Source organism: Coregonus lavaretus (genome assembly GCF_964263955.1).
Source record: "Coregonus lavaretus genome assembly, chromosome: 14".
Classification (NCBI taxonomy): Eukaryota; Metazoa; Chordata; class Actinopteri; order Salmoniformes; family Salmonidae; genus Coregonus; species Coregonus lavaretus.
In genome coordinates, this window is record NC_140001.1 from 34,243,299 (window position 1) to 34,262,836 (window position 19,538).

General features: G+C 40.2%; 1 protein-coding gene across 1 annotated transcript; it reads right to left on the minus strand.

Moving 5' to 3' along the window:
* Positions 1–7,490: 7,490 nt before the first annotated feature.
* On the minus strand, positions 7,491–16,074 carry LOC311141512 (T-box transcription factor TBX1-like). The gene is made up of 8 exons (XM_084176861.1): positions 15,449–16,074; positions 13,637–14,027; positions 11,827–11,928; positions 11,420–11,591; positions 10,945–11,100; positions 9,382–9,449; positions 8,992–9,092; positions 7,491–8,626 (listed from the first exon to the last, which is right to left on the minus strand). Exons 1-8 carry the CDS (start codon positions 15,633–15,635, stop codon positions 8,241–8,243), a joined length of 1,563 nt encoding a protein of 520 aa, XP_084032987.1. The 5' UTR covers positions 15,636–16,074; the 3' UTR covers positions 7,491–8,240.
* Between the last annotated feature and the right edge of the window lie 3,464 nt (positions 16,075–19,538).

Sequence of the window (19,538 nt, forward strand, 5' to 3'; positions counted from 1 at the left end):
AAGCATCAACAGTTGTATAACTGCAACCTAGAATCTAAATTAGTCTTCCTTGGTCAGGGTAGTTGAGAAGCCGTCCTCCATACTTATGTTTGTAATGTTTGTCTACCTTGTGTAAATGGTGTCTCTAATAATATCCCAGTGAGTCAATGAGCAGCATGGGATCTCATGTGTTACATGGCCGCGCTGCCTACTTCAAACAGACATTTTGCTTCATAAAGCCCCAGTCTCCTGGGATGACCTAGACAGGAGTAGCTCATCAGACTTTACAGGAAAAGGCCAGAGAAATCAAAGGCTCCTGACGTTCATAATGGCAGTGAGATATTCCTCTTTTCCAAGTAAGAGGAAAGAGCAACCCGTTCCATTACATGAACTAACTCCCCTGGCGCGTGCTCCGTCCTTGTCTTCCCTCCGCTCAGACTTCTCTCCCTACCTTTGTCCGTGACCTCTGCCGCGACTTCTTCAATCTCTAATAGCTTCCTACTTCTCCTGTAGACTTTGAACAAACAGAAGTGGCATGGGCCGGCTTCCGTCCATTCTCTGATAAATCAAATGGTGCAGATGTGTGCTGAATGGAGGAGCGACCCACAAGCTGAGGGATGGAGGACGGGAGGGGGGCTGTCGTAAATCACCTCATAATGGATCATTTAGGAAGTCAATAAATGGAGAGAGGAGAGGACCCCACAACAGGGCCGGACGCACAATAGAACCCGTGCCTCAGTCAGTTATCACCTAGCGTGTCTATCATGGCCTTGGGGGTCAAGGGTCAGCGGGCCATTGTGATTGAATATTTTCTTTCAGTTCAGTCAAGAGTATTTAGCTTAGCCTAGGCCTCTTCTATGCTATTACAGCACAGGGTTTAATAGACCTTGGTCTATTAATGGTGGGTTGGATTACTGGGTGTTGACGATGACGTGAGATTAACTGAGCCTGAATGTTTATAAAATAGAAATGAATAGGAATATGATTGTAAGAAAATAATAGTTTTCTGCTTGAGAGCAGGTAAAATGCCATGCTTTGTAGGCAGAGTTGTCTTTATTGATCGTATGCACACTAATATGAATGTATCACGGTTGTTTCTCTCTAGTGATGATGTTTTTATATTCAGCATAAAATGTCCTTCAGCGTTGTCAAATGGAACATAAACTGTAGTACCTTCACTCGCTGAAAAGCTTTGGGAAAATGTGAAACACTTGCTCTGCTCTCTCTGCATGTCTTTTAGGTAAACGACTCCAGTAGGTCTACCTCGGCTTGTTTTTAATATCTGTCCCCAGATATGCCAAGCTGCCGGGGTGCGGCAGGAGAAATGTACACAAAGGTAAAACAAACTGAGCACAGCTCTGATAGGCTTGTCACAACAGATGGGCCAGATGCAGATGAGTGTGAAATTATGCCTGTGGTTGCATTAGCATTCATTCTCCTGAGTCTGTCCTCATATGGCAAGCATTTGGCATCTTATCTTCTTTGGAGCTGAAGACATCTGTGTGCATAGCTAGGCTGTACAGAAATACCAAAGGTTTCACTCAAGTCTTATTTTTCTGTCTGATTGGAGTATGTTTTTCCACAGGTTCAGCCTGAGACATGCCCACTCACCTTTAAAGCATGAGGTTAGTAGTGGGGAAACACAGGAATTCATGTCAGTGTTTAGGCCTATCTGAGCTGAATGTGCAGCAAAAATTATGAACAGTCATGGCCCTAAGTTTAAAATGTAGCCTATGTGTCACAGATCATTGTGAACCATTATTATGGCAAATATACACTGAACAAAAATATAAACGCAACATGTAAAGTGTTGGTCCCATGTTTCATTAACTGAAAAAAATCCCCAAAATAGCTTATTTCTCTCACATTTGATGCACCCATTTGTTTACATCCCTGTTAGTGAGTGTTTCTCCTTTGCCAAGATAATCCATCCACCTGACCGGTGTGGCATATCAAGAAGCTGATTAAACAGCATGATCTTTACCTTGTGCTGGGGACAATTAAAGGCCACTCACTCTAAAATGTGCAGTTTTGTCACACAACAATGCCACAGATGTCTTGAGATAGCGTGCAATTGGCATTCTGACTGCAGGAATGGCCACCAGAGCTGTTGCCAGAGAATTGAATGTTAAGTTCTCTACCATAAGCCGCCTCCAACATCGTTTTAGGGACTTTGGCAGTACGTCCAACCGGCCTCACAACCGCAGACCATATGTAATGCGTCGTGTGGGAGAGCGGTTTGCTGATGTCAACGCTGTGAACAGAGCGTCCCATGGTGGCGTTGAGGTTTTGGTATGGGCAGGCATAAGCTATGGACAATGAACACAATTGCATTTTATCAATGTCAATTTAAATGCACCGAGATACCATGACGAGATCCTGAGGACCATTGTCGTGTTATTCATCCACCGCCATTACCTCATGTTTCAGCATGATAATGCACGATCCTGTGTCGCAAGGATCTGTACACAATTCCTGGAAGCTGAAAATGTCCCAGTTCTTTCATGGCCTGCATACTCACCCGACATGTCACCCATTGAGCATGTTTGGGATGCTCTGGATCGATGTGTACAACAGCAAGTTCCAGTTCCCGACAATATCCAGCAACTTCGCACAGCCATTGAAGAGGAATGGGACAACATTCCACAGGCCACAATTAGCCGGATCAACTCTATGTGAAGGAGATGTGTCATGCTGCATGAGGCAAATGGTGGTCACACCAGATTCTGACTGGTTTTCTGATCCACGCCCCTACCTTCTTTTTTTTAAGGTATCTGTTATCAACAGATGCATATCTGTATTCCCAGTCATGTGAAATCCATAGATTAGGGCCTAATTTATTTATTTTAATTGATTGATTGATTTCCTTATATGAACCATAACTCAGTAAAATCTTTGAAATTGTTACATGTTTGTTTATATTTTTGTTCAAAAATAGTTTTAGTTGTAATAGTTCAATTACTTTTTTGTTGTTGCAAGGAGCAGCATTCGGCCCCTAAAATGAACTGCTGTTTTAGATGTTGTATATTTAATTCTACTTGTCCTACCGTTTGGTTCCTCTAGCAGGCATAGGCTACTTTATGTAAGGTGGTATGTTTACAGGGCATTTTATATGACAAAAATATGCATAGAAATTAAATTAATAGCAATGGAGTGTATTATCAACGATATTTAAGAGTTATGCTACTTTTGAGCCGCAATGTAGGCTATAGTATACCCCTGTAATAAAATCTGTCATGCGTAAATGTCCAGTTTGGGTTTAGATGACTGTGGTAAGTTTATGGGACTTGTGTCCAAGCGGTAATTATCTGTCAGTTATGGCCATGGACTCCTGTCCTGTCCTCACCTGACGGTTCTCAGCGAGCGGACAGTCGGAGAGCAGCGCAGGTTCGGGACTACTGGCCCCACATCAAGGCGAAGCACTGCAAGGATAAACACAGCTGGGTCGACCTAACAGAAGAGTCCTCGACCTAACGGAAGAGGCCTGGGTCTCGGTGTCCTTGCCTTCCTGATGAGTCACTTCTCATTACGCCCAGCCGAAGTTCAGCTCACGCGAAGGGAGCCTAAATTCCCCAGACTGATGCTTCCTGTCCAGGTCACACAGGAACCAGGAATATTGGAAAATAAAGGAAAATGTGTTTTAAGTATTTATCAACTACAAAATCATTAGTAAATGTGCAATACCATGTAATAATAATAACAATAGCAGTATTGTTTATAAATTAGCGTAAAAAGTTAACATTGAAGAACCAGTCCATATCGAATCAGTGCATGATGGTAGGCCTATAAAGGCAACATTTCGTGAATCCATTCTTTGCTTCCAAATGTATCATATAATCACACTTTTATCCTGGAGTTCATGCAGATATTTCAATGTAAATGTTAGAATTGTTTATACATTAGGCTTGCATTATTTTAGTTATTGAATAATTACTTTTTTATTAAACGTGCCTATTTTGTAGAAATGTAGTGTCAGAACTTTAAATCGAAAAAAGTATTGTTTTTCCAAGGCTAATTTGATAATCAAATGTATCCGTGTGGGTTTCGATTTGAATCTTAATTTTGTTCGAATTTGAAAATATGTAGCATAGTCCTAACCTACAGTAAAATTATTGCCTTTGGAAAAACTATTTGCCTCAAACGAGAGTAGCTCTTATTCCATATATTCCTGAATTCCACGTTTTCAGGTCTCTGTTATTGGTGTTAGTACCCAAAACAGAATTTATACGATCAATTAGTTGCTGGTCAAATGAGTGGACACATTATTTAACCTTAGATTACTTCACAAGTCATTAACAGGCAGAGGTCAACCTGTGCATGGTCGTCCTTTTCCTCTACCTAGGACCCTTCCGCAGCTGCATGCGTTTGAAGAGAAGATGCCTAATTTAAATGAATCATGACGTTTCCTATTGTCATGACAAACAGCATGTTATTTTAGCAAGAATTATCCTTGACAATAAAGCATCCCTCATAGGACCGACTTGAAATAGAGACAACACTGCACGGAATAGGAATGTGTGTTTTCAGCTTTTTATCCTTTTTAAGCTAAAAATATACCACTACTGTTGTGTTTCATGTGAGGAATATATCCTTTAAAGGTCCAACGCAGCCGTTTTTTAAAATCTCTATATAAAATAATTTCTGGGTAACAATTAAGTAGCTTTGCTGCGATTTGTTTTCAATTAAAATTGTAAAAAATAAACAAAAATAGCAAAGAGCAATTTCTCAAGCAAGAATTTTGCTAGGGCTGTCTGGGAGTGGTCACGTGTTTGACTGCAGTGGGCCTTTAAGAGGAAATGTTTAGTGCTTTAATCTTGTCTGTGTGGAAGAGACAAAGTGGGTATTTTTCTGGGAAGTCAGATGGTTGGCTGTATGACCTGTTGTTCATGGTAAAAGCTATTCCTGCTCCTGATATTGTAGATGCTTTTAAGTTTAAAAAACGTTTAATGTTGATAATGCGTTTGAATCCATCAGCAGTATTTTGTTTTCTCAATGATTTCAGGTAGCAATTGCACAATTTGATTTATATCGTGGTCTAGACCAATTGACAAATCTGGCTGCAAAAATAATTTGTTTTATAGACTACACTTTTTGTTTAATTTGCCAACATAACATTTTGAAATATATAATAGGTTGCTGCAAAAAATTGCCTATAAATAGTGTATATGCTTACACAGGCTTTTTACATTTCAAGCTAAAAAAGTATGATTTTGTTTCAGAACAAGAAATAAGTAATGTTTGATTTAATAGATTGGGTTGGATAGAATTCCTAATTGAGTATCAAATGTTGTTGCTATTGGCAGACTGTTCGCTAGGTTGCTCAATATCATGGCCTGTTGATTTTTCAGTTCTTTGTGTTTATTTTCACACACACACTCTTGCCCCACACACAACCCACATTATATACAGTGCCTTCGGAAAGTATTCAGACCCCTTGATTTTTTTTCCACATTTTGTTACGTTACAGCTTTATTCTAAAAATGATTAAATAAATACAATTCTCAGCAATCTACACACAATACCTCATAATGATAAAGTGAAAACAAGTTTTTAGAAATGTTTGCTAATTTATTAAAAATAAAAAACATACCTTATTTACATAAGTATTCAGACCCTTTGCTATGAGACACGAAATTGAGGTCAGGTGCATCCTGTTTCCATTGATCATCCTTGAGATGTTTCTACAACTTGATTGGAGTCCACCTGTGGTAAATTCAATTGATTGGACATGATTTTGAAAGGCACACGTCTATATATGGTCCCACAGTCGACAGTGCATGTCAGACCAAAAACCAAGCCATGAAGAATTGTCCGTAGAGCTCCGAGACAGGATTGTGTCGAGGCACAGATCTGGGGAAGGGTACCAAAACATTTCTGCAGCATTGAAGGTCCCCAAGAACACAGTGGCCTCCATCATTCTTAAATGGAAGCAGTTTGGAACCAGCAAGACTCTTCCTAGAGCTGGCTGCCCCGGCCAAACTGAGCAATTGGGGGAGAAGGGCCTTGGTCACCAAGAACCCGATTGTCACTCTGACAGAGCTCTAGAGTTCCTCTGTGGAGATGGGAGAACCTTCCAGAAGGACAACCATCTCTGCAGCACTCCGTCATTCAGGCCTTTATGGTAGAGTGGCCAGATGGAAGCTACTCCTCAGTAAAAGGCACATGACAGCCCTCTTGGAGTTTGCCAAAAGGCACCAAAAGTCTCTCAGACCATGAAAAACAAGATTCTCTGGTCTGATGAAACCAAGATTGAACGCTTTGACCTGAATGCCAAGAGCCACTTTTGGAGGAAATATGGCACCATCCCTAGGGTGAAGCATGGTGGTGGCAGCATCATGCTGTGTGGATGTTTTTCAGCGGCAGGGACTGGGAGACTAGTCAGGATCGAGGCAAAGCTGAACGGAGCAAAGTACAGAGAGATCCTTGATGAAAACCTGCTCCAGAGCACTCAGGACCTCAGACTGGGGCGAAGGTTCACCTTTCAACAGGACAACGACCCTAAGCACACAGCCAAGACAACGCAGTCGTGGCTTCAGGACAAGTCTCAATGTCCTTGAGTGGCCTAGCCAGAGCCCGGACTTTAACCTGATCGAACATCTTTGGAGAGACCTGAAAATAGCTGTGCTGCGATGCTCCCCATCCAACCTGACAGAGCTTGAGAGGATCTGCAGATAAGAATTGGAAAAACTCCCCAAATACAGGTGTGCCAAGCTTGTAGCATCATACCCAAGAGGACTCAAGGCTGTAATCGCTGCCAACGATGCTTCAACATAGTACTGAGTAAAGGGTCTGAATACTTATGTAAATGTGATATTTCAGTTTTTTTATTTGTCATAAATTTGCAAAAATTTAAAATAAACTGTTTTTGCTTTGTCATTAAGGGGTATTGTGTGCAGATTGATGAGGGGAAAAAACAATTTCATCAATTTTAGAATAAGTTTGTAACCTAACAAAATGTAGAAAAAGGGGTCTGAATACTTTGCGAAGGCACTCAGAACACACACACACACAAGTGGAATTAATGGGCTTGGCCTTTCCATGTGTGTGTTTACCTTTGGAAGAATGTCATATTACTGTGAAACTGTGTGTGTGTGTGTGTGTGTGTGTGGCGTGAATCCTCTTCTATGCAACACACCATTGAATAATTCTGTAGACCCGGGTGTGGATGCTGACATTTGAACTGTAGCATATCGGTGTACAACCTAATGTTTAGACAGGTTCCAAGTCCTCTCTCTCACACATATACACTGAACACCATAATCCAACTCAGTAAATCCAGTTTGAGAAAACGGAACAATGCAATCATTGAGGCAAGGTCTTTCCTGGGCTTATGATATCGTGTAGCTCAGTTGGTAGAGCATGGCGCTTGCAATGCCAGGGTTGTGGGTTCGATTCCCACGGGGGGCCGCTATGAAAATGTATGCACTCACTAACTGTAAGTCGCTCTGGATAAGAGTGTCTGCTAAATGACTAAAATGTAAATGTAAATGATAGCATACAGGCAGGGATTTGAATGGAGGACTGGGAGAAAGATGCTTTATGAATTAAAAGTTTAGAATGTGATGTTTATTTTACAGTTACAGAACAATCATTCTGCTTCTTTATTTACTTAGAATTGCTGCAAGTCAGTGCCATGGTACAACCTTCTCAGGGCTACATCTCAGGATGGTTCAAAAATCTAATCAAATTTTTTTTTCTCAAACAAAATCATTTCAAAGGCATTTTAACACCTAACTGATGAGCTCAACATGCAAATATCTTGTATATTTATGGAAGCTTGATTGACTATATAACATATGGCTTTTTTGAAAGCAAAAAAACAACAAAGTGCATCCAACACAAAAATAATAATTTCCAGTCCGTGATAATGCATCATCCATGTCTTAAGAGAGGGCTCACTGTCTGCTTTGCTCTACCACGCAGGCAAAAAGGTGCCCTCATGGAGAGCTATTGCTGTCAATGTTCAGAGGTCAAGACAGACCCCTGCTCGGGCTCAGAGGGCAGTCTGTACTTCCTGCCAAGATACATTTCCCTTAAATAAATACGGAAGTGTTTGTCTCTCTGTGGGGTGGAGGGTATCCAGCAACAGGGGCGCACTGCGCAAGCTCCAGACGCACTTGACGTTGCATCAGCCATGAAGACAGAGTTGTGTTGTCCCTCCCCTCCTATGTGTTTGCTTTTCCACAGCGCTAGCTAGCTAGTAGCGGTAGCCCAGGTGTGTGGGCCATGGGCAGCGGCTGCCAGCTACAGCTATACGTTCATTATCTTGGCCCATAGTCATAGTTAGCGGGGGCGCTGGTGGCAGAGTACATGTTAGCTGTGGCTGGGTTCATGTGGTGGTGGTACGTGTGTCCTCTGATGCCGGGTAAAGGGTAGGGCGATGGCCGGGTCTTAGCCCCCAGGTAGTGTTCGTAGGATGTGGGGTACTTGTAGGGGTGGTGGTGCAGGGTGTCTGGGGGCAGCGGGTGGCCGTCTGGGGTACGCAAGTCGTGGGGAGGGCTGGGCCGGCCGCTGGTGAGGGGGACGGCGTGGAGGCCTCCTGGGATGGGGAGAGCGGGGCTGAGGACGCGTGACATCAGCTGGTGGGCGGGGTCAGCATGCATCGGCGTGCCACTGGGGTCCCGGTCGTAGTCCCGCCTACTGTCCTCTAAAGTCAACAACAAACAATAGCAGATAGTCAGAGATTGGTAGACTGTCATGTAGGCTATAGTATAACACATTCGCCAAGCCAAGAGCAAGCATACCAAAGCATCCTAATCTGTGGTCATACAATGCATTTCTATAATTCTGCAATCTACGTTTACTGTAGGTGATATCTGTTCTATATTTTACATGGATATAAACATATGAAAGCAAACATTTACTCATATTTCAGTTATAGCATTGCTAAATTAAGATGAAATGTGTACTTTTGTTATAAAAGATAACAATTCCTGGATTCATTAGGTCTCTCAGTGAAGGTAATGAACTTTTAAATGATATTCCTCATCTGAAAAAGGGAGGGCAATAGACCTTTCTCTGAGCCATTCTGCTGTGGGGGAGACGACATTGGGTTCCTTGTTCTTGCAAAGGCACTCATAATTGGCAGAGAGCCTGGCCTGTGATTCCTGGGCCTGGAGCAGAAAGAATGGATTCAGTTACACTGTAAAATATTTTAATGGGTGTCAAAAACAACATTATCTTCATTATGTATTAAGATAGAGGATGCACATTAACAGAGCCACAAGACACAAATAATTAAATGTGATTTACTTATGTATCACATTGGCTGTAAATAGACTAGCACATATTTCATGTTCACTGGTTTTATTAAGACAATTTGATGCAGTTTTGTGAAAATTAATCCAATTAATTGTCACTGATGAATTGAGTAGACCTAAATGGAGTTTTAAGTTTTCTCACCAGTCCTCCGGATCACAGTCCCTGAAGCCCTTTGCAAAAGGATTACTGGCGATTTTCAGCTGCGTGATCTACAACCAAAAGGACAGAGTCAAGTAACCCTCCATGTCAAAGTGGAAAGTCCAACCCAGAACAACTTTCATCATTACGTGACAGGCTATTCACGCCCTTTTCAGGCTTTTGGGTTTAGGTTATGATTAGGGTTAAATACATAACATTCGAACCTGTAGGCCTAATATTCACGAAATACAATGTAGCCTAGGACTACTCAACACGAAAAAATAGAGCGGAACGTGTATCTGCCTATGGCGTGATATAGACCTAACTAGTGAGGGTCAAAGCGTTTACCGTTACGTTGACATACATAACGACGCTATAGCGCTCCCCCTTTCCCTTGTATCGAAACATGCCTGTTATAACCAACATGTTAAAAGGTAGGCAAGGCATTTATTAGCATAGGCTACAAATGTAAAACTATTTTTTTTGTAATATAGGCTAGGTCTATGCCTACAAAATTACAGTTTAGGCCTAAAAAGTGATTTATTGTGGCCTTGACACTGAATAGAAATATCAGCTAAACATGTCATTTTTAATAATTGATGAGACTAATAGTTTTGTACATCCGCGAATGAAGTTATGTGGTCATGAATTTCCGGAATGAGTTGAACAACAAAATGAAAGCCCCTTAGTGCGCGTTGGAGACCAGTTGGATACGGAGGGGTCAAACAGATAGAACACATAGCAGGAAAGACAGAGGAAAAAATGAAACTGGGCAGCTGTGCAGGGGCATCAGTGACACACAGACAACTTTCAGGCGCAAAAAATCTCACGTAAAGGATTTATGTTCAGCTATTTGATACAATAAAATATATATTTTTAAAGTTCACGGGAGGGATACTGAAGCAGAGGCAAGAAACATATGTTTCGTAAAATGAATGATCAGGTCATAAAAGCGTTTTTTGGCCTATAGTCTATTTCTTAAATGTGGTTGTCATGTCTTAATTTAAAGATGGTCAGCTTAATCCATAATCTATTTCACTGGGGGCATAAATACTATTCTTTATGTAGCCTAAATTGTTGTTTTATCAAATAAAACCATGTTTACTTGCAATGCATGCTGTTAGGTTGTGCCTTGTTCGAAATATGGAATGGTCAAATAATGCACACATGAATAAAAAATATATATATTTGCGTCTCTTGCGTCAGTTACAGGCTATTCGTTTGCCAAACGAATTATTTTTCATGCTAATTATTAGGTTAATTACTAGTCTAATACAAGTGTATAACCTAACACATTAGGCCGTATTAGTTTTACCTCATTATTATAGAAATACAGGCACGCAGGCTGGCCCCACGTTTATCCTGTTGTTTTAGGCCTGTTGTTTTATATTTGGCCTCATTCAGTTATATTTTAAAAATTGTCCCATGTTGCAAAAACACTGCCTGTTCACGAAATATAGTGTAAATTCAACAACAACAATAACGACCATCTATTATCATGTTATAATGTTATGTTATAATTTGTGTTGTTATATCTGCATAGCATATAGAGGACGATATCCTTACCCTGTGGTTCTGGTATGCTGTTACCGCCGTGAACCGTGTTTCCTCAAAAACAAAGGTCTTATAATTCTCCTCCGCATACTTCTCGCTGTCTTTGCGTGGGTCCACATAGACGACGTGGAACCTTGGCTGGTATCTGTGCATTGAGTTTAGAATGATCTGCAGGGAGAGAGAGGAAGAGGTAAAATATTAAAATAATGTAAAATCAATTTAAAAAATAACTAGACCTATTTAATTTCCCAGAGCCATCCAATACAAATGGGTAAACTGGAAAATGTTTGTGTAGTTTAGGAAATGTGAAAAAATTATTTAAATGATGTACTCTCTTTAAAGTCATTTGAAAGCAGATACAAGTAGTTCAAATAAATACTTTCAAATAGTGTAATGTGACGTGGCCTATTGGATATAGGCTATAACATCTTACTCATGGATACACATTTTATTTAGTAAACCAGGGTCTTCGCTACAATATACTTACGTGTCCATTGTCATCCAGTAAATTGTTAGTGAGTTTAAGTTTATCGAATGAGACTATCTGCTTCATCCACTGTGCGCCCTTGGCCGGAGAGTCGGGGTGATAGTGAACTCTCCCGGGAGTAGCAGGGTCAGCTTTACCTGCCACCAGCCACGAGGAGCTGTGGAAAGCATACCTATGACAGGTAGAAAAAAAACGAGCAACATTTTCATCGAGGTTACAGGGGTCTCAATGGATACGTTCTGTTTTCCCAAAAATTAATGGTCTCGAGCCTACTTTGAGTTGGATGCACGTCCACTGGAACTATAGGCCATAACCCTACACCCACTACAGCTAATGTTCACTGGCACAAAATATTTCCCAAGAAAATTGTAGATTTGTATCTTGTTCATTTGGTAAATAAAACGTACCTGTATCTTTTGTCGTCGACTGGTAAGAAATCCATTAGCAGCATGTAGTCTGCCATAGGATCCATTCCAAAAATTTTAACTTGAAACGTAGGAAACATTCGCCTGACAGAGAAAACACATGGCTATATTAAAATCAGTTTTCTTTGACTTGGCTCTATCATTGTCTATGGGCTGATCTGGGGTTTACTTGCGATTGTGAGATTTCGGCAAATTCCATCAGGATATAAGCAATATGTTGGGATATGCTTTTTGATAACATGTTGCCTTTTTACAACAGTCGAAAATATTATTTCACCCGTAGTCACAACAGTATTGTTATGGGTTTTGAGTTTTTGCGTTTGTTGTTGCGGTAGGCCTATGTGATGATATGACGCCTTCCTATTCAAGAAAAAAGCAAGCCCGGGATTTTAGGCCTATACTGTGTATGAAGCGATTCAATGGGTGGATAAACGACGTGTTACATTTTTGCTTAACCCAAATTACGCTTTATATAACACTGTACATTCACTTGCATTTCTCTTCTACCCTTTTTTGGATTCCAGTCATATATACGCACGCACTCACGCACGCAGCGAGGGGCTGTTATTTTTATTTCCCGTCTCTTTAATAAATATGCCTACTTTCTCTTTCACTCTCCTACTCACGCTCACACTCACATAAGGGTGTATCATACCGTAAAACGTTTTAATGTGTGTGGAGTAATCCGCCAAACCAGTGAAAGTGATCCTAAAATCACCGCTCAATTAACGTCAGTGTCTATTCAAGGCTGCAGTTGTGGATAGGTGAGGCTAAAGTAGCTTTTAAAGTGCCCTCCCTCGGATCCTGTGTTGCTTAGTATCTCTGGAATGACAGATGGTTTTCTGCTGTCACCCTAAAGGTAAACTGAGCCTGCGCAAACGTCATCTCTTATGGAGCTCAAATCCATAAAACACTAAGTATTTAATTTAAAAAACGCAGTTATTAAAAGTAAACTGATAGATATGGCAAGTGGGCCTAGTCATACAGAGAAATTAATCAATATGTTTTTTGACTGATATTTCAATTACTTGTGACATTGTCGCGTAAATTGGGGTTTAGGGTTGCAGAAATAAATGCCTTAGGTATGGTTTTATTACTCAGGATAGGAAAGCTCAAATTCAACTTTTGTGCTGTGGGCCTATGTCAAGGAAAGCACGACCCATTTACGCATACAATTCTTCTCTAAAACGCATGCGTAAATGTTGGATAAATATGGTAATTTTATTCAGTCAGAAATATTTAGCTTTCTCTGCCCAAACATGTAGGCCGTTTTAAATGTATTTGTGGGGAAATAGCATAGTCTTAATTGTATCCACTACTACAAATAAAAATGCTTAATTTAAGAGAATGCTTAACATACAAACTGTAGGCTAATAGGCCTATTTGATTCCGTTCCAATCTGTCTAGAAATTATATCAGGGGTCTGTCTGTCTATTGGCTGGGGATAGTTATATTACAACACTACATAATATTCCTTAAATAGTTTATTAGTGAATAGTTTGTCTAAATAGTATAGTAAAATATGACGAACAATTAAAAAAGCATAAGCTGAAAGATGTTTTCAGTAGATCGAAAGGCCTGTATATTGCTGCGTAATTTACATTGCAGCATCGCATCAACATCAATTTGTAATTGACTATACACACCGACTTTAAATATTATCTCCCAACATATCTCATGATTTATGTTGTATGTGTGAGCTCTCAGGGGATACATTTGAGCTCATATCTGGAGGCCCAATGCACCCTAACCCAGTGAAGCCTGCATGTATCATGGTGTAAATTCCACTCACCTTCCAGCCTTGGTAACGATCATCTCTGTTCCCAGCTGATTAAATTCATCCCATAAAGCTTTCATCTCCAACTGAACGTTAATGTTGGCCACCTTAGGGTTCTTTTTCACCAGAGACTTGCTGTTCGGCGTGGAGCTGGAGGACGATGAGGAACAGTTGGAAGTCCCGGTGTCGCTCTGCTGGGCCTGGGCCGGGTTCGACCCCGAGTAGTTGTAGCTGTGTTGAGCCGCCGGGCAAGGCTCAAAGTGGGCTTCATGTTGGCTGTAGGGGTCCCCGGGGGACGGAGAGAGATGGTAACTCCCTGACGTGTTGAGGCTGCTTAGGCTGCTAGTAGTGAAGGCTGCAACATCGCAAAAATGGGACAGCTGCGTCAGCCACGGACTGGATATTGCTGAAATCATTCCAAAAGCTGGATTTTACTATATGCGTTGCACTTGTGGATAGAAAAAAAAATAACAACACTGAAAGCAGTTGTAGGCTCGAGTTATTTTCTTCAACGTGAAACACCCTTTATAGATTTTCGAATAGTTTTACAATAGTGTGGCTTAGTGTTTTCTGCGTTCATTAATCATCGCTGTTGCATCCGATGCTGTAATAGACCACAGCCTAAATCCTAAAATGTCTGTTGCAGTTACAGAATTCGATCGCAACGTTTCTCGCATAACGTCCAATAGTGAGAAAAAAAGTTCATTCAGAACTTTGTTTTTCTGTGACCCTAATTATAATTCCCAATCCTAACCAAAAATTGTTTTGTAGAACTATAACCCTGTGCACACGCAAGTTGTTTTTTCGAGGGATTGTGTTCAAAGGTATTCCAGGCGGCCTCTGCTCTGCTGCTCTACTGCAGTATGATACACTGCAATCCAGACTTCTTCTCTCTTATCTAGGGCCTCCCCTTCACGATAAAACCGGGTCTTATTTCTATTTAGATAAGGAACTGCAGGTAATGTCCCTTTCCCCGCGTTGGGACGAGACTGATTGACAGTGAAGTGCGCCCCTTTTAATGGGCTTTCCGGCACCCATTTACTTTTGGATAAGGGAATCGCCCACATCGTCTTCCCGTAACAATAGATGGGAAAGCTGGCACAGTGGAGGGTAAACGTTTTCACAAGGTAAACAAACACTTATTTGCATGCACAAACAAACACATAAGGTTATTTCGAGGTGAATGTATGTTAAATTGTTCTGCCAAATGGAACTGGGATAAGGGACCCATTCCAGTGTGTTGGATACAGGCCTATCAACTGTTTTTACCATTAATTCGCACTTGTGCCCCATGTAGGCTTTGTGCCCCCCCCCCCCCCCCCCCCCCCCCCCACTAACTTCTCATTCCTTATTTTCAAAATCTGTTATCGTGCTCTTCTCTTCTCTGAAAGTAGTATATACGAACTCACTGTGATTTGAAATGCAACTGAAATCCCTATTTTTGACAAGATATTTCAGTTCTATGAAGATAGGCTATATGTAGCCTATGATTACTGGGTGTTTTATAAGTTATGATTCGTTTATTAGTTATAACTTCTTATCGTCATATGCATCATATTTCTCCCCGAACTTTCCTATAGCCTACTGGACGAGACTTTTCGGGAATAGTTTCATATGAGCCTACTTTTTTACATTCTACTCCAGTATCAACATTGCTTTAGTTATGCATTTCATATCTACACTAACGCAAACATGGTTGCTCAATTTAGGATATTACGGGAACAAGATCACATCTGCATGCAACAACAACAAGAACCTGAGATGAGCAACAAACAAACTTAACGAAAGCAAATATTTACAAGGTTATTGTCAAGACCGCGCTCGTACCTTCCATTTCCCTGGTGACAGTGCTGTAGTGCATTTTAAATGAACTGTAACAGTTGTGCTGGTCTTGCTTGTCCAGGCCAGTGCCGTGTTTGTCAAATGTTGCGTTTCCTGCTTGCTCCGCAGCTGAAATCAGAGAGGCTATACTGAATGCATTTGCCTTTGGAGAGAAGGGTCCGCTGTCGTCCATAGGCGAGAAATAAAGTCGAGAAAAGCCGTCTCTCCTCTGCTTGCTTTATGCTCTATTCCAGAAATCAAGAGACTAGACACATTGCGCAGGAACATACGCTGCAATAGTTATAGTTTTACATTTCGCCTCTAACATTCGGCGAAGTAGGCTATGGGTAACTCCGCTGTTTTCAAAGCAAAGTATTCACACGGAATCTTTTTGAAGATTTGGACAACATTAAAAACTTTGCCCTTGCACGAATTCAGTTGATATGCCCAAACACGTCCACTTGTATCAAAACATCGTTCATCCGCAGAGAGCTGTTCCCTTCTTCCCCCATTCGGTGGCTGGGTGATGTCATAAGAGTTCGCTAGTCTGCCTTGAGGAGAAGCTGCAGCAGAGAGAGAGAATGTCAAAAGTGAGAGCTCCACGCCTCCCATGCATGGCTCGAAAAAAAAGTGTGCACGCTTTGACTGGATGTTTTATTTGAATAAGACCTTGTCAATCACTGTGCCAAATTTTTATCCATTTTGGAAAAAAAGTTGAACGTCATTGCGGATGTCAGGCTTCAAAGTACTGCAATTTTACAGTTAATTATATGTTTGGGTCCTTTGGTTGTGCAAGGATAGTGCGCGTAATTTCCAAATAGTCTACCTTGGACATGTGGGCGTTGTTGTCCCCTCCGGTCTAATTAACTAGCCTATGCATTGTAGTGTTGTTATCCCTACTTTTATGGAGGTAGGAATAGTGTATTAATTTATGGCTATGGTCAATTCATTCACTCACTCACTCACACTCACTCACTCATTAATTTTACGCATAGCCTAATTGGTGCAATGTCTGGCCCAAACCAATAGACCTACATGACCTCTCATTCTATACCTGAATTGATCTCACTATTGATCTCACCATCAGACAATTTTAAGCAATATGGATAGTTTCATTATTATGTGTCTCTAAATGCATTTTCTGACACTTTTTTTTCTCTCGCAACGCTTACAGATATACTCAAACGTAGGATAGTGTAGTTTGTGGCTGGCCATGGTGGACTGTAAACAAAGTTCAGCGCAAGTGTTAATAAAGTCACAAGGGGCTTGGGCTGCTGTCCTGGGAGCCTGTCTGTAACGATAATCATGCGCGATCCTAGGCACTTGACCTTCATATTGCGTTTACAGTAGGCCTATCGGGTTATCAGCTTATCAAGCTTCATAATTAATTAATAGTAACAAAAGTTATGTTTTGTTGAGCTGCTGCGATAGCAACCAGGATTTAGTCTAATTTACACTTGGGCGATTGAATAACTTGCGGCCGCAGCGGGCTACTAATGGGATAAACTAGTTAGCGGCACCGCTGTTGTCTTTGCGGATCAGCCCTATTTGTTTTGGATGTTTGTCTTCGTGCAATCGAGAATAAATAAACTACTGTGGTGAACTGTTGTTTTTAAGTGTAGAATTTTTCAGAACTATATGGATCATGAATATATTTAGCTAACATAATTAACTAATGCAAATAACCTTGGAAAGGGACACATTTATTTAACCTCAGCCAGCAATCCCTGATTAGTTATCTTTGTTTAATTACTACAGTATCTAAACATATAGGCCCTACACTTAAGTCGTATGTTGTTATACAGTAGCAGGCAGCTTAAAATGCATAACCATTTGATAGCCTACTAGACCTAAACCATTTCTAGATAGGATATAATACATAATTATATGTTTTTATTGCTTTATTCCCATATAATCTATAAACCTACATGTTTACTATGTTATATTGATATTTCAAGAAAATGCAAGACTAACAATGTATCAAGTAGTCCACCTCAATGCAACGCGGCCATTTCCTTCTTTTTATCAGATGATGCCATTGATACCAGCTCACTTAATCATTGCCAAGTCGGAAGCGTCCTTTGTAAATACCCAGGTGATAACAGACAAAATACAGAACCTGATAAAATAGGAAGACTGTTTAGGAATTCGCTTGAAGGCCTTGGCGCACAAGCGGGAGGAGAATGAAAACACTAGACTTATTTAAGCATTTTGCATGAATACTTAAGATGAGTTAATAGATACAACATTTCCGAATTATTGAGAGAAATGGTTTATAATATTAAAACATATTTTCATTAGGCTACCAGGCCACTTGAATGTACATAGCCTGAACATCTTATTTTTCCTATTGAGTTGCCTGATATTGAGCCTATCAGTGTTTTATCTTCACTCACAAATTCAATTAGCCTATAAATGTTATAGCCTATAAACCTATAGGTAGGTTAAATAGGCTTACTTTCACATCGCGAATAAGAAACAATAGCAGTAACCCAAAGCGTTGGTGCATAGGCTATACTGCACCAAACGTTTAACACTTTTTGAATGGCCATATTCATTGTAATTATAATGGGAATGTTTCCTGACCATTTGAAACCCATATTTTACATTTATTCAAAGCGTGGTTAGTTTCGCGGGACTCTCCGCAGCGCCGGCCATGTTTCCTGTAATGACTCCTGCTGGCTCCTCACTCTACACCAGGTGTGCCTGTTGCTACTTCGCATAGCTTACCGTAGTACCTCTAAAGTTTTTGCAGTTCTGTTGCGCGCAATGAGAAGCATCCTGTCGTTGTTACTAGTGTGTATTGTGTTATGGAAAGTAATTAGCAATAGGCCTACATTAGCTCTCCAGTCTCTAGGTGCAGCACGACATCCTCCATAGCCTATTCCGATTAACTTCATTGAGCACTTGGGACCAAGTGACCTTAATTAACAGGCAGCTCAACCAATTTTAAATGAAATTAAACATATGAAATTAAACATATTAATTTTGTTAGGCATATTTTATCTCAACCAATGCCATTTAGTAAAAGGATCATGTGGTTTTCATTATCGAACTCCTGTATTTTTTCAAACACACATTCAAAGATGGCTGAAAGGAAGTGAATGTTGGAAGTGAACGTTAGCAAAACCGAACCTCATTAATCACACATTTTCAGTTGGGTACTAATTGTGTGTAAAATGTTGTTGACCTCTAAAACATATTTTTGGAAAAAATGTTGTTTTATAATTTTAGGAACTCTTGAAGAATATGCTCTACCAGGCGGTTGAGTTGCCCATTAAAGGAATATTTAGTCAAAGCTAGCTATTATGGACAATATAGAAATATTGTTATGTGATTTTTTTTGGGTCTGTGCAAATATAACAATCTTTTCATATTCATATCAGTAGCTTATTTACTGTCTGCCTGTTATTTCCAATATGTTTCACAATATTATTCAGTTGATGTCATTTTACAGGGATTATGAGCATATGAACAGTAAACGCATTAATTTACATATATTTGAATATTCATATTTTGAAACACATGTAGGCCTATCATTTTATTCATATTTGATATCAGTCCTCCTGTAACTAGGCCTGTCTTCCATTATAAATAACTGAAGCAGACAATGTTAATGTATCATTTTTTAGATTATTTAGAAAGTCTACCCTAATTGGGCAACTCAACTGGTTAGTTGAGATGTTTGTAATGCGTTAACTATCAAATGTTAAATCATGAAAATACAAATTATTCATGTATGGCCTATATTAAGGCTAAATAGTCCTACACATAGTTTAAAAAAATATTTTTTTATAGGCTATGTATTTCTTGGTGTGCCACTTTAAGGGTTAATTTGTTGGTAGGCTACATTTAAGTTATTCTATCGTGGATATGTTCGGGTTGTCATCTATTTAAAACCATATAATTTAGGCTACCTAATAGGTTATTACACCTTTGTTCGTTTATTTGTGAACGTATTCAAAAGTCTTCGTTTTAATAGATTTCCCTGGTTTGTTTGCATGAATTATGTTCTCATCATCCATCGTCAAAAGATTTAGGCTATAACTATCAAACTTCTGGGCTTGTCTTAAAGGGGCGGCATAGATCAGTTAGC